Raw genomic sequence first — 15,158 nt, 5'->3', positions numbered from 1 at the left:
ATTCAAAAACAAACCATCAAGCATCACCTATCAAAATATATTTCATTTAGAATGGTCTAATAAGTAAATTTTAGAATTAGTTTGCCCACAATGCTTTGTGTAGTAAGTAGGTGTCCTTCCAAAGTTATAGTTAAATCCATGTTCAGCTGTAGATAGTTTTTTAAAATTAGTTGATAAATATACTCTTGAGTACCTTTATTGACGAAAGGGTTTGCAAAACACTTCATCAGTACAATGCAAAGTCATGAAGATCAGAAATTTAAGGTAATCAGTCCCTCAACATGGAGTCAATGTAATCAGTCCATCAATCTGGAACAGAAGGCACTGGTTACCTAAAATTCCTTCAGATCTTCACTGCTACTGTTTCTATTGGACTGATGAAGCCACTGCATGGCAAAACTTTTTGTCTTTAAAGATACCTAAGTGTTGCACATGTTTAATATTTGATATTTAATGATAAATTTATCACACCTGCCATCACTACATACCTGCAACCACTACACTATGCACCTAACACCACTACACTACACACCTACCACCTTTACACTATGCACCTACCATCACTACACACCTAACATTTCTACAGTACACACCTACCATCACTGCAGTACACAGCTACCATCACTGCACTATACACCTACTGTCACTACACTACACACCTACTATCACTGCACTACACACCTATCACTGCACTACACACCTACCATCACTACACACCTACCATCACTGCAGTAGACACCTACCATCACTTCACACCTCCCATCACTATACTACACACCTACCATCACTGCAGTACACACCTACCATTATTACACTACACACTTACTATCACTACCTTACACACCTACCACTACACTACATGCCTACCATCACTATACACACCTACCACTACATTACACATCTACCATCACTATATCCACACTACATATCTACCACCACTACACAGCTACCACCACTACACATCTTCCATCACTACACATCTACCACCACTACACTACCCATCTTCCACCACTACATTGTACATTTGCCATCATTACACAGCTACCACCAGTACACTACACATCTACCACTACACTACACTTCTACCACTACACTATAGATCTGCCACATATTTGCAAAACAAAACTTTTAGTTTATAATATAAATTTATGTTTCAGGTGGTGAGAAAAACGTAACTGAGTCAGGCTCTTTCCAAAAAATGAGAGAGGAAGTGCTTGCGGACTTACTTTTATCTTCCACTGATGAGGATAGTAGCATTTGTAATACTACCACCTCCTCCGATATTCGTGGAGGAGAAATGATACTTGACCTCGTCTTTGGAAGTGAAAGTGAGACTAGTAGCTCTTCCTCCTCATTTTTTGGACTTAAACCTGACTCGTATGAAACTGAGAATTCTCTCTCCTCCATAGATATGGAGAAGACAGACTCTGAATAAAGAAAGGTAATAAAAAATCATCAGCCAATTCCCACTAAGGCAGGGTGGCCCAAAAAAGAAATTTCAACCGTGGGTTGCTTACACTACAGTTATAAAACTGCAGTATTAACACCCCTCTTTCAGAGTGCAGACACTGTACTTCCCATCTCCAGGACTTGAGTCCGGCCTGCCAGTTTCCTTGAATCCTTTCATATGTTACTTTGCTCACACTTCAGCATGACAAGTATTAAAACCATTTGTCTCCACTCCTATCAAATACGCTCACGCATGCTTGTTGGAAGTCTAAGCCCCTCACACACAAAACCTTTACCCCCTCCAACTTTTCCTAGGCTGACCTCTACCCTGCCTTCCTTCCACTACAGATACACGAAGTCATTCTATTTTGTTCTGTCCTCTCTACATGTCCAAACCACCTCAACAGCCTTTCCTCAGCCCTCTGAATAATAGTTTTGGTAATCCCACACCTCCTAATTTCCAAACTACAAATTCTGTGCATTATATTCACACCATATATTGCCCTCAGACATGACATCTCCACTGCCTCCAGCCTTCTTGTTACAACATTTGCCACCTATGCTTCACACCCATGTAAGTGTTGGTATAACTATACTCTCATACATTTCCCTCTTCACTTCCACGGAAAAAGTTCTTTGTCTCCACAGACTCCTGGGTGCATGTGAAGGCTTACTCAGCCCTGTAACAACTTCAGACAGTATTACCAAGGCTGGCTCCTCCTCAGGAAAATTAATGTATAGAAAAAGAATAAAAACTGACAAACATAAACACTTTATTATTTAGAAAATATAAAATATAAAACACTTAAATGTGAAGTATTAATCCTGCATTAAAGAAAATGAAAAATATAAATGATAACTGAATTCAATGCTAATGTATATAAAACGTGGGTGTCTGGTGTTGGTGACACTGTGTGTTGTTGAAATCGTAGCCGTTGCTGATGATAGGGGGGGGGGTCGCATGTGTTGATGACAACCCACCGGCTCGTTCTTCACAGATTTTCTAGCTTTCAATAATCCTTCCAGATGACAGGAAAGCAGGTTTTCTCCACTGCAATGATGAGGGGTTATATCCTGCTACTTGCATACACAAACAGGTAAGTGGATCAAAATTTGGGACATCTCAGAACGTTAGTCCATCTCCTTCAATTCTACTCGTTGATTGGCAGGTGACCCTCTCTGTCATCCAAGCTGGAAAGATAGACAGGTTACCCACTGCTTAAGAAATCACTCTCCATGATAAGTACAATACCTAAAAGATGTGGTGATTATTACAACAGTCAACTTAGAGCAAGACTGAAAGGACTAAGTTTATTATTGGTCAAAAGTGAAGCTTTCAACCAATAAATCCACTAGAATACAAGGCAGGCATGTACTTACAGTAGTGCTGGGAGCTGTGAGTCTAGTGATTACTGTTTGGACCGGAGCCCCACACGTCACCTTTCGGAGGGGGGGGGGAAGAAGGAAGGGAAGGGATAGCGGGAGCTAGACTGACCCTACCTTAACAAGCAGCCGGAAATCAAACTATCACTTTCGGGGTGGGGGGAAAAAAAGGCGGGAATAGCGGGAGCTAGACTTGCCTTACCTTAACAAGTAGCCGGCAAGCAAACTATCACTTTCGGGGAGGGGGAAAAAGGGGGGTGGGATAGCGGGAGCTGGACTTACCCTACCTTAACAGGTAGCCGGCAATGAAACTATTGTTACTACAGTGGACCCCCGCATACCGTCGGCATCACATAACGTTTAATCCGCATACCGCTCGCTTTTATCGCAAAAATTTTGCCTCGCATACCGCTCAAAAACCCGCTCACCGCTGTTCGTCCGAGACACGTCCAATGTGCGCCCTTAGCCAGCCTCACATGTGCCGCCGGTGGCATTGTTTACCAGCCAGCCTCCGCGGTAACATCCAAGCATACAATCGGAACATTTCGTATTATTACAGTGTTTTTGGTGATTTTATCTGCAAAATAAGTGACCATGGGCCCCAAGAAAGCTTCTAGTGCCAACCCTACAGCAATAAGGGTGAGAATTACTATAGAGATGAAGAAAAAGATCATTGATAAGTATGAAAGTGGAGTGCGTGTCTCCGAGCTGGCCAGGTTGTATAATAAACCCCAATCAACCATCGCTACTATTGGTGGTACAGCTGCTGCTGCTGCTGTACCACTGTCAGCTGCTGCTGCTGCTGTAGTACTGTCTGCTGCCGCTGTAGCATCGTCTGCTGCTGCTGTAGCACTGTCAGCTGCTGCTGCTGTTGTACCACCGTCAGCTGCTGCTGCTGCTGTTGTAGTACCGTCTGCTGCTGCTGTAGTACCGTCTGCTGCTGCTGTAGCATCGTCTGCTGCTGCTGTAGCATCGTCTGCTGCTGCTGTAGCACTGTCAGCTGCTGCTGCTGCTGCTGTACCACCGTCAGCTGCTGCTGCTGCTGTAGTACCGTCTGCTGCTGCTGTAGCATCGTCTGCTGCTGCTGTAGCATCGTCTGCTGCTGCTGTAGCACTGTCAGCTGCTGCTGCTGCTGTACCACCATCAGCTGCTGCTGCTGCTGTAGTACCATCTGCTGCTGCTGTAGCATTGTCTGCTACTGCTGTAGCATCGTCTGCTGCTGCTGTAGCATCGTCTGCTGCTGCTGTAGCACTGTCAGCTGCTGCTGCTGCTGCTGTAGCACCGTTGTTGGTGTGGCTTATTGAGAATACCAAGAAACAATTAACCCCAGAGGATTTGCCACCCAGGATAACCCAAAAAAGTCAGTGTCATCGAAGACTGTCTAACTTATTTCCATTGGGGTCCTTAATCTTGTCTCCCAGGATGCAACCCACACCAGTCGACTAACACCCAGGTGAACAGGGAAAAATGCCTGGAACTAGTGCTCATATTGGTGAATTTAAAGCCAGCAAAGGTTGGTTTGAGAGATTTAAGAATCGTAGTGGCATACACAGTGTGATAAGGCCTGTTCTGGAAGAAAATGCCAAACAGGACCTACAGTACTCAGGAGGAAAAGGCACTCCCAGGACAGTGTCTCATCAGTCATTGCTGCATCTTCAATAAAGGTAAGTGTCATTTATTCTTCATTTAGTAGAGTAGTACATGCACAATATATATTGTGCATGTACTACTCTACTATTGTGCATGTATCCTTCTCTTTGTGTGTAGGAAAATGTATATTTCATGTGGTAAAATTTTTTTTTTCATACTTTTGGGTGTCTTGCACGGATTAATTTGATTTCCATTATTTCTTATGGGGAAAATTCATTCGCATACCGATCATTTCTCATAACAATGAGCCATCTTGCACGGATTAAAATCGCTATGCGGGGGTCCACTGTATATCACTACTCCTATCTATTGAACTTTTCCCTCACAGTGCACCACTCATCCTTTTCCCCCTCATCAATTCTATGATTCACCTCATCCTTCATAGACCCATTTTCTGACATGTCCACTCCTAAGTATCTGAATACATTCACCTCCTTACTTTCTCCCTCCAATCTGATATCCAATCTTTCGTCACGTAATCTTTTTTTTATCCTCATCACCTTACTCTTTCCTATACAGTGGAACCTCCACTCACGAGTTTAGCCCTTTGACTGTTTCCGACGTATAAATACGTCTTACGAGCCAATGTTTCTGACGTATTTATACGCATAAATTCTAGCAGCTTCAAATCAAGCAGGAGAAAGCTGGTAGGCCCACATGTGAGAGAATTTGTCTCCATGGTCAGTGTGCACCATATAAAAAAAATCGGGGAGCCAGTGGTGCATTGTGGGAATGCTATTTCAGTTGTCCTTTTTCAGCATGTCTAGCGGTAAGAAATATGTGATTCCCCAGCAAATCTGGGACTCTTCTCTTCCCAAGTGATGCTCTAACACAGATGGAAGTGTCAGTGAAGATCAATTTCATGATTTGGAGGAGTTTGAGACCAAAGCAATGGAGGAGGAGGAGGGGAGGAAGAGGAGGAGGAGAAGGAGGAGGAGGAGGAGGAGGAGGAGGGGAGGAAGAGGAGGAGGAGGAGGAGAAGAGGAGGAGGAGGAGGAGGAAGAAGAAGAAGAAGATGTAATAATATTGTTACCTTGAAGCAAGAAAAAAAAAGTCCACCCCATGACAGTGACAAGATAAGGGGAGATAACATCTAAGAGCTGACTTTGATGAGCGTAAATGAGGGTAGAGCTGATAAGGAAATGTTAGATGACCATCGCCCTCCCTTTGTTTTTGCTGGTACACAAACATTTCTGTCTGTCTATTTGTCTGTCTGTCAAGCTCCCTGTCTGTCCATCTAGCTCTTTGTCTCAGAGAGAGCCACAAGACTGTGTCATCACATTTACTCACATCTTCAAGCAGAGTATAGCACTTTGTCTGGATTTCTTGGGTTATCCTAGGTAATTTACACTATGTATACTTGTATTTATGTGTACCTGTGAGACAGAGATAGGCAGACAGATAGAAAGAGAGACAGATTGAAAGATATAGAATGAGGGAGAAAGATAATTAGATAGAATGGAGGAGGGGAAGCAGCATCCGACCCCATTGTTTTGACAGGCAGGAGGGGGAGTGAGTAATGAGACAATATGTCACTTTGACAGCCAAGTCATTCAGTAAGTCAAGTCATTCAGTAAGTCAGTCAAGTCATTCAGTAAGTCCAGTCATTCAGTAAGTCAGTCAATTCATTTAGTAAGTCAGTTAAGTCATTCAGTAAGTCAGTCAAGTCATTCAGTAAGTCAATCAAGTGATTCAGTAAGTCAGTCAAATCATTCAATAAGTCAGTCAAGTCATTCAGTAAGTCAAGTCATTCAGTAAGTCAGTGAAGTCATTCAGTAAGTCAGTCAAGTCATTCAGTATATCAGTCTAGTCATTCAGTAAGTTGGTCAAGTCAGTAAGTTAGTCAAGTCATTAAGTAAGTCAGTCAAGTGATTCAGTAAGTCAGTCAAGTGATTCAGTAAGTTGGTCAAGTCATTAAGTCAGTGAAGTCATTCAGTAAGTCAGTCAAGTCGTTCAGTCAGTCAAGTGATTCAGTAAGTCAGTCAAGTGATTCAGTAAGTCAGTCAAGTCATTCAGTAAGTCAGTCAAGTGATTCATTAAGTCAGTCAAGCGATTCAGTAAATCAGTCTTGTTTAATGAGATTATTTGGTGATTTTGGTAGCGGGGAGTAAATGATACGTCTTCAGAAGCTTCTTACTTTATTTGCAAAGTCGTGGTGGGTACACAGACTTGTGTGTTTGTGCCCATGGCCCAGGAGGGCCATGCCCACAAGGGAGAGAGCTAGTAGGACTGTTGACTGCTTCTAGGCCACTGTGTGAGTGAGCGAGTGCGAGTGGGACCAGCATCACACTGACCTGGGCAGGCCTGGAGAGGGCAGCACCTGAGTGCCGCAAAATATGAACTAAGCTGGCAGACAGCATAGACTGTCTGTGCAGACAGTACAGGCTGTCTACATTTGCTCGGCCACCTACCTCACGTCGTCCCGACGCGACAATACTGGTGGTAAAAAAAAAAAACTTGGTCTCTCTCTCATAGGAACAGGGCACAGAACACAAAATAAAAACATGTATATACATATGGACATGGAAAAAAAAACTTCCTACAGGGAGGGAAGAAAAAAACATGTGGGGTGTGCTAAACATCGTGGTCATAGGCAGTGAGCATCGAAGGGCATCACTGCACACCTTCCTGCATCTGGACAGATACCGCAATACAGGAGACATCGCTGCGGCTGAGCTGTGACATAACGGGGTACGGTATCCTCTAGAATGGTGAAGCAGACATCGTAGGAGTCACTGCAGGTTTCACTCAACCTGGGGCACGACATGCTGGTGCCCTCGAGTGAGGCGTCGTCAAAACTCGGCAACTGGGCAGGACTTCTGGCAAGCGACTCAGGAGGACACTTCTCGACTGGTACTGTCACTGGGGCTGTCACTGCCAGCGAGTGTGGAGTGAGTCGTGGAGCGAGTCGTGGCAGAGACGACTGGGCGAAACATCTGGGAGTTGTAACATCATACACCATACTGCAGTGAGCGAGCTAGCAGTCAAAGTGACATCATCTTTGTGCAGGAGCTCACTGAAGCTTGTGACACGAGGCTGACACAGCGCCTGCCGACAGGGCTAACTGCAGCTTGACAAGTGTCATTCTCTTGGCAGTTGGAGTTATAGCAGAGGTTAGTCTAAGCATCCCCAGACTTGTTTCTCTTCATATAACTACACTCTGAAGGTCTGGAGGTGAAGTGAAACAAATCTCGATGGGAATTCTGCGCAACATCTATGAGCGACGAGCATAAGAGCTTTCTGTACAAAGGGGCTCATACGCTCAGGGCTGACTAATATCAGCTGTCAAACGCGCTGGTCACACTGGGTGACAGGCAACAAAGAGCTACACAGGGGTCTGGCTGCAGACCTGTGGTCAACACACAGGTGGGCTCAAGACCACAAAGGACACAGAAAACTTTACACACAGTCCCTCCACAAAGGGGGCAGTAAAGCAACAGCAAAGAACTACAGACCGATAGCACTAACATCCCATATCATAAAAATCTTTGAAAGGGTCCTAAGAAGCAAGATCACCACCCATCTAGAAACCCATCAGTTACACAACCCAGGGCAACATGGGTTTAGAACAGGTTGCTCCTATCTGTCTCAACTATTGGATCACTACGACAAGGTCCTAAATGCACTAGAAGATAAAAAGAATGCAGATGTAATATATACAGACTTTGCAAAAGCGTTCGACAAGTGTGACCATGGCATAATAGCGCACAAAATGCGTGCTAAAGGAATTGTCATGTGGGAGTTCGAACAAGTGGATAGGGTAAAGTAATACTCACGTAGGCTGGTAGTACATATAATTACGGATAATGTGGGGAGCGCCCTAACAGCCGTAACCTTGTCTCCTTGCTCACTCTCGTAACACTGACTGGCCGCCCACAGTACCCATATGTGAGGGGGTCTTTGAATACTGCTGTGGTCAGCACAATATGAATAGACAGTGACTCAGGCAGAGACGGTTGGTAGTGAGTCAACTACTGGTACACTGGTTACTGGTAACTGGTTACTACTACTGAGAGAATAACAGGAAAAGTCGATCGATGGATCTATAATTTCCTCACTAACAGAACACAGAGAGTAGTCGTCAACAGAGTAAAGTCCAAGGCAGCTACGGTGAAAAGCTCTGTTCCACAAGACACAGTACTCGCTCCCATCTTGTTCCTCATCCTCATATCCGACATAGACAAGGATGTCAGCCACAGCACCGTGTCTTCCTTTGCAGATGACACCCGAATCTGCATGACAGTGTCTTCCATTGCAGACACTGCAAGGCTCCAGGCGGACATCAACCGAATCTTTCAGTGGGCTGCAAAAAACAATATGAAGTTCAACGATGAGAAATTTCAATTACTCAGATATGGTAAACACGAGGAAATTAAATCTTCATCAGAGTACAAAACAAATTCTGGCCACAAAATAGAGTGAAACACCAACGTCAAAGACCTGGGAGTGATCATGTCGGAGGATCTCACCTTCAAGAACCATAACATTGTATCAATCGCATCTGCTAGAAAAATGACAGGATGGATAATGAGAACCTTCAAAACTAGGGAGGCCAAGCCCATGATGACACTCTTCAGGTCACTTGTTCTATCTAGGCTGGAATATTGCTGCACACTAACAGCACCTTTCAAGGCAGGTGAAATTGCTGACCTAGAAAATGTACAGAGAACCTTCATGGCGCGCATAACGGAGATAAAACACCTCAATTACTGGGAGCGCTTGAGGTTCCTAAAACTGTATTCCCTGGAATGCAGGCGGGAGAGATACATGATTATATACACCTGGAAAATCCTAGAGGGACTAGTACCGAACTTGCACACGAAAATCACTCACTACGAAAGCAAATGACTTGGCAGACGATGCAACATCCCCCCAATGAAAAGCAGGGGTGTCACTAGCATGTTAAGAGACCATACAATAAGTGTCAGGGGCCTGAGACTGTTCAACTGCCTCCCAGCATACATAAGGGGGATTACCAACAGACCCCTGGCAGTCTTCAAGCTGGCACTGGACAAGCACCTAAAGTCGGTTCCTGACCAGCCGGGTTGTGGCTCGTATGTTGGTTTGCGTGCAGCCAGCAGCAACAGCCTGGTTGATCAGGCTCTGATCCACCAGGAGGCCTGGTCACAGACCGGGCCACGGGGGCGTTGACCCCCGGAACTCTCTCCAGGTAAACTCCAGGTAAACACACCCGCGGTACATGCGGTACAACATGGCTTAAACTAGCAAATGATGCTTTTCTGTGCACAAAATTGACACTAAGCCATACACTAACATGTGAGAACACTGACTGAGAGGAATTAATTAACACACGACATATATCTTCTTTCAATCTTCTCGACAACACTGAAATAATTACTGAAACACTCGATGTAACATCATGTGATGTCAGGCGTGACATCGCGAGGTGACGTCAGCAGACATCTCGAGGTGACGTCAGGCAGACATGACGTCATGAAGTCGGGCAGCAGCAGACCACAGCATGTGGCCTGGGACATCTAGCTTGGTAACCCATGTGGCTTGTAGATCCATGTGACATTGTCCACACCCCACGTGGTGTCGGGATCCATGTGGCGTCGTGATCTACGTGGCATGCTGATCCACATAGCTTGCTGATCCACGTGGCTTGCTGATCCACGTGGCTTCGAGTGGCCTTGGGCACTCAGATACACAGCTCTGGCAATGAATTCACATGGAAAACAGCAGAAAACACAGCAGAGGGAGTGATGCACATAGTGGTGTTAGGCGGGTGAGGTGTGAGTGAGGCAGGAACCCGGCCACTTCCTCCTGTTCTCCCACAAACACGTTGAGAAACTCACTCTGGACACAGAAATCACCACAAACTCACCTCTGACTTGCTGAAATAGCTGTACTGAGCTGAACAACAACAGCAGAACATACAAGTGATGCTGAACACATGGCTTGAGAAACAGCGTGGGATGCTGTAGCGTGGGGTCACTGGGATGCCACTTACAATTCTCAAAGAAATTCGGTAAATTTCGGCTAGATCCTGCTTGTACCTGTGTCTGGATGCTGAAACGTGCAGACAGAATATCAGGATAACTCGTTGAGGGATGGGTGCTTGTTGTGTAGGGTGATGAAATGAACAGCTTCATCCCTTCCTCTCTCCAGGCAAACACAACTGCTGCAACCACCGCTTCCCACCAATGTTTTGTTTGGTGGCTCTTGCAGAGTGGGGTTCAATGATAAGTGGTTCCAGGACACTTCTTTTACCTGCGGTATCTGGGGTACCCATGCCGTGTGTTAAGTCCCCATGGCCCGGGAGGGCCATGGCCGCGAGGAGAGAGGAATAAGACTGAGTCTGGGCCGCTGAGTGAGTTAGCGAGTGTGAGTGGGACCAGCGTCCCACTGACCTGGGCACGCCTGGAGAGGGCAGCACCTGAGTGCTGCGAAATATGAACTAAGCTGGCAGACAGCATAGACTGTCTGTGCAGACAGTACAGGCTGTCTACAGTCTAGTCATTCAGTAAGTCATTCAAGTCATTCAGTAAGTCAGTCAAGTCATTCAGTAAGTCAAGTCATTCAGTAAGTCAGTCAAGTCATTCAGTAAGTTAGTCAAGTCATTCAGTAAGTCAAGTCATTCAGTAAGTCAGTCAAGTCATTCAGTATGTCAGTCAAGTCATTCAGTAAGTCAGTCAAGTCATTCAGTAAGTTAGTCAAGTCATTCAGTAAGTCAGTCTAGTCATTCAGTAAGTTAGTCAAGTCATTCAGTAAGTCAGTCAAGTCATTCAGTAGGTCAGTCAAGTCATTCAGTAAGTCAGCCACACAAACTTATGCTTACCTCTTTTTATGTGTACAAAGTAACACTTTATTATGGCCACAGGTTATGTCTTCTCTAATATCTTTGTTTCATTCGTTAATTCTAAGGCTTAACCCTTTCAGGGTCCACAGGCCCTCTCAGAGACTTGTTCTCAGGGTCCCCCCAATTTAAAAAAAAAAATTATTTTTTCTTATGAAAAGATAGAGAATATTTTCCCGATCATAATGACACCAAAAGTATGAAATTTGATGGAAAACTCACGCAATATGCTTTTGCAAAGTTAGCGGTCTCGACGATGTTTACGCATCGGCGATTTTGCCCACTTTTAACCCTAGTTTCGGCCAATTCCAGTGTACTAGTCAACAAAAATCATAACTATTTCGCTAGACCTCTATTTTTTCTATCGAATGAGTACAAGAAACCACCTATTTACCAATTTCAACTACCCAATACAGTGGTCAGAATTTAGCAATTTTGCCTATTTCACACAAATTTCAGAAGATGCCAATTTCCAAATAGGGTCCAGAATAAACAAGAAAGACATTCCTGGCACTAAAATAACAAGTTCTCTGTTCGTTAGTCACATCCCCAGGCCCCTCTTATATTTCTTTGGCTTTCCACTTTGAATTTTTATTCTTACAAAAAAATAGAAGATTTACTGTTATGCAGACTACTGCATTAGTATAGAAATGGTATAAATAATATCAGCACACTTGTAAAAGAATATTAGACTCACCAGTTGATGTGTATTGGATGCTTGGCGTGATTTGTTTACTTTTGAACTTTGGTAAAAATCGAACATTTCTGCTACTTTGAGCTCAATTTCAAGGTACTTTTCATTGTAAAACCAGTCAAAATCATCTCAATTTCTGTAATATGTCTTCCATTCTATAAAATGAGACCAGGAAAACTAGAATACAACAATAAATACCATACGAAAATACAGTGCAAAGTCGCTGTTTTAATCCAAAAACACAGTCAAAGTTTTTTTCTCTTTACGCACTGTGTGCTGCAGGATTTTTTCTTTACTGCATGCGCTGACCACATAGACCCATTCCTTCATATGTAGGCCTACCAGCTTTCTCTCACTAGATTTGAGGGCGCTAGAATATAGGCATACTAGTATGTCAAAAACCCTGGGGCGTAAGCCGTACTAGTATGGCCGAAACCCTGAAAGGGTTAAATGCTTAAACCTTTTCTTGCCACTTTGAGCAACACTGGTATGCCTACTGGGTGTCATGATTCCTTGGCAGATACAAGATATAGCAATTAAAAAATCAAAACACAATTCACAATCACAAGCTTGTAGCGTAGAAGTTGGACTGGACATGTATGAAGTGTGAATGCTGGGATGGTGGGGTGGTGTTGAGGGGTGGCTGGGGACGGCGGGTCGTCTCCCCAGCTGAACCACAACAAGGTGGCCACTTGAGGAAAAGGGAAGTTTTTTCCTTCCCTCAAACTGAACCGTGTTAGTCATCATATGACATGTTACATAAAATTGTGCCGCAATTTTCAGTCGTACTATACCCAAATTGTGCCAGATAAACTCGTGCTAAATGACGGTCTACTGTATAATTATCAGAGTATATATAAAATATGAAATAACTTTTAAAAACACTTGAAATTTTGGAGTTTCCAGACATAATCGAGAGATGTAGTGCTTACCGATCTCACATAAATGTAAACAAACCGGGTGGGGCGTGGTGACTGTATTCGAAAGTCAGGTGGGAGGAGCCATATACTACTGAGTTTTGGTCATAATTTGAAATGACCGTATTAGCGGAACGCTGTAAAGCAGGGCCCTACTGTATTAATTATTATTATTATTATTATTATTATTATTATTATTATTATTATTATTATTATTATTAATTTAGGGAACTGGAGCATGGATCCAATTCCCTAGATGAAAAGTAAGAGCCTCTGACCAGCATCAAGCAACCTCCCTTGAGACTGGCTCACATCTTGAAATTTCATGCGCGTCTGTAAGCACAAAAAATTGACTGAGCGATTGCTTGCATCTTGAAAAACTTGCTCGTCAGAGCACTCGTAAGTGGAGGTTCCACTGTATATTTATTTTCTTCGTTAATTCTAAGACTTAAACGTTTATACAGTGGACCCCCAGATATAGGCCATAATCCGTAACAGAAGGTAAGCCTAAATGCAAAAATGCTGAAAATCGAATTAATATTTCCCATAAGAATTAATTAAATACAATTGATCTGTTCCAGACAACCAAAAATATTAACAAAAAAATAATTTTTTTTAAGTATTATCTATGGTTTTACATACACAAAATAATGAGAACTAAATAAAATGATAATGAAATGAATAAATTAATATTTAAATCATTATTACATACCTTTATTGAAGACTCTTGTTGGCGTATGGAAAACAGGGAGGAGGACAGAGGGAGGACATTATTGTTTGGAAGGGGAATCCCCCTCCATAAGGACTTTAGGTATCAAAGCCCTCCCTGGGGTTACTTCCCTTCTTTGTCTTTTACTGGCACTAGGACCAGTTTGAGAGTCACTGGACCCCTGTTGCACAAAAATATTGTCCAGAGAGCTCTGTTTCTGGCATCTCTTTAACATCTGCCTGAAGTGGGCTAAGGTTTTGTCACTGAACATGTTGCAGATATGACTTGTTTCAGCTTGGTCAGAGTGGTATTTCTCCACAAAATTTTGCACCTCCCTCCACTTTGCACAAATGTCCTTAATCACTGAAGAAGCCACATCCTTCCCTCTCTCCTCCTGCTCTGAACCAATTTTCTCAGCTGTGGTCTGTTGCTGTTGCAGATGAAAGTCTTACAGCTCTTTAGTGGTTAGCTCTTCACTGTGGTCGTCCACCAACTCTTCCACATCTTGGCCACTCACATCCAACCCCATGGACTTTCCCAATGCCACAATAGACTCCACAACAGGCAGATGTTTGGCAGGGTCAGGGTCTTCCTCAAACCCTTCAAAATCTTTGTCGAGGACACATTCTGGCCACAATTTTCTCCAAGCAGAGTTCAAAGTCCTGGAAGTCACTCTCTGATAAGCCTTACCTATAAGGCTTATGCAATGGAGGATGTTGAAGTGATCCCTCCAGAACTCTCTTAGGGTCAATTCAGTGTCAATTCAAAGCACCTTTGAAATATTGCTTGGGTGTACAGTTTTTTGAAGTTAGAAATGACCTGCTGGTCCATGGGCTGGATGAGAGGAGTGGTGTTAGGAGGCAAGAGCTTCAATGTTATAAAACTTAACTCCATAGATAATTGGTCTACCAAGTTTGGAGGATGAGCAGGAGCATTGTCCATTACGAGGAGGCACTTAAGAGGTGGCAATTTATTTTCCTGGAGGTATTTTTTCACACTCAGGCCAAACACTTCATTTACCCAGTCAATGAAAATTTGCCTTGTGACCCATGCCTTATTATTAGTTTTCCATAACACACGATTTACTCTTGACAACATTGTTTTTCTCGAACACTCGGGGATTTTCAGTGATACACCAGTAAAGGCTTCACTCTGAAATCCTCACCAGCATTACCACAGGACAAAAGATTAAGCTTATCCTTCATAGGCTTGTGTCCTGGAAGTGCCTTTTCCTCCTGCCTGATGTAGGTCCTCTTTAGCATTTTCTTCCAAAAGAGTCCTGTTTCGTCACAATTGAACACTTGTTGAGCGACAAATCCTTCAGCCTCTATGTACTCCTTGAATTCATGCCCAAATTCTTCAGCTGCACGTTTGTCTGAACTTGCAGCCTCACCATGGCTTACAACACTGTGTATGCCACTATGCTTCTTAACTCTTTGACTGTCATTCTATGTCGCAAAATTTAAAAAAAAAAAAAAAAAAATATTTTTTCTCATGAAATGATAGAGAACCTTTTCCCTATGATAATGACAACAA

The 15,158-nt window shown here is 43.5% G+C and overlaps 1 protein-coding gene across 11 annotated transcripts in view; it reads left to right on the top strand.

Moving 5' to 3' along the window:
* Nucleotides 1-15,158, top strand: part of LOC128684182 (uncharacterized) — a 132,241-nt gene that overhangs the window by 50,514 nt on the left and 66,569 nt on the right. For 4 of the 11 annotated variants that reach the window (XM_053770324.2, XM_070094670.1, XM_070094666.1 and 1 more), the window contains exon 3: nt 2,476-2,546. The exons of 6 other annotated variants lie outside the window; for them this stretch is intronic. In XM_053770324.2, the coding sequence (XP_053626299.1) occupies nt 2,476-2,546 (71 nt within the window). Of the gene's footprint in view, nt 1-1,157; nt 1,442-2,475; nt 2,547-15,158 lie in introns of all 11 variants that reach the window. One more of the 11 variants, XM_053770323.2, reaches the window with a different exon arrangement.

This window comes from Cherax quadricarinatus, chromosome 4 (genome assembly GCF_038502225.1).
Source record: "Cherax quadricarinatus isolate ZL_2023a chromosome 4, ASM3850222v1, whole genome shotgun sequence".
In the NCBI taxonomy this organism is placed as follows: Eukaryota; Metazoa; Arthropoda; class Malacostraca; order Decapoda; family Parastacidae; genus Cherax; species Cherax quadricarinatus.
Note: the sequence above shows the minus strand (reverse complement) of the source record. Positions and strands in the feature narration are given on the sequence as shown.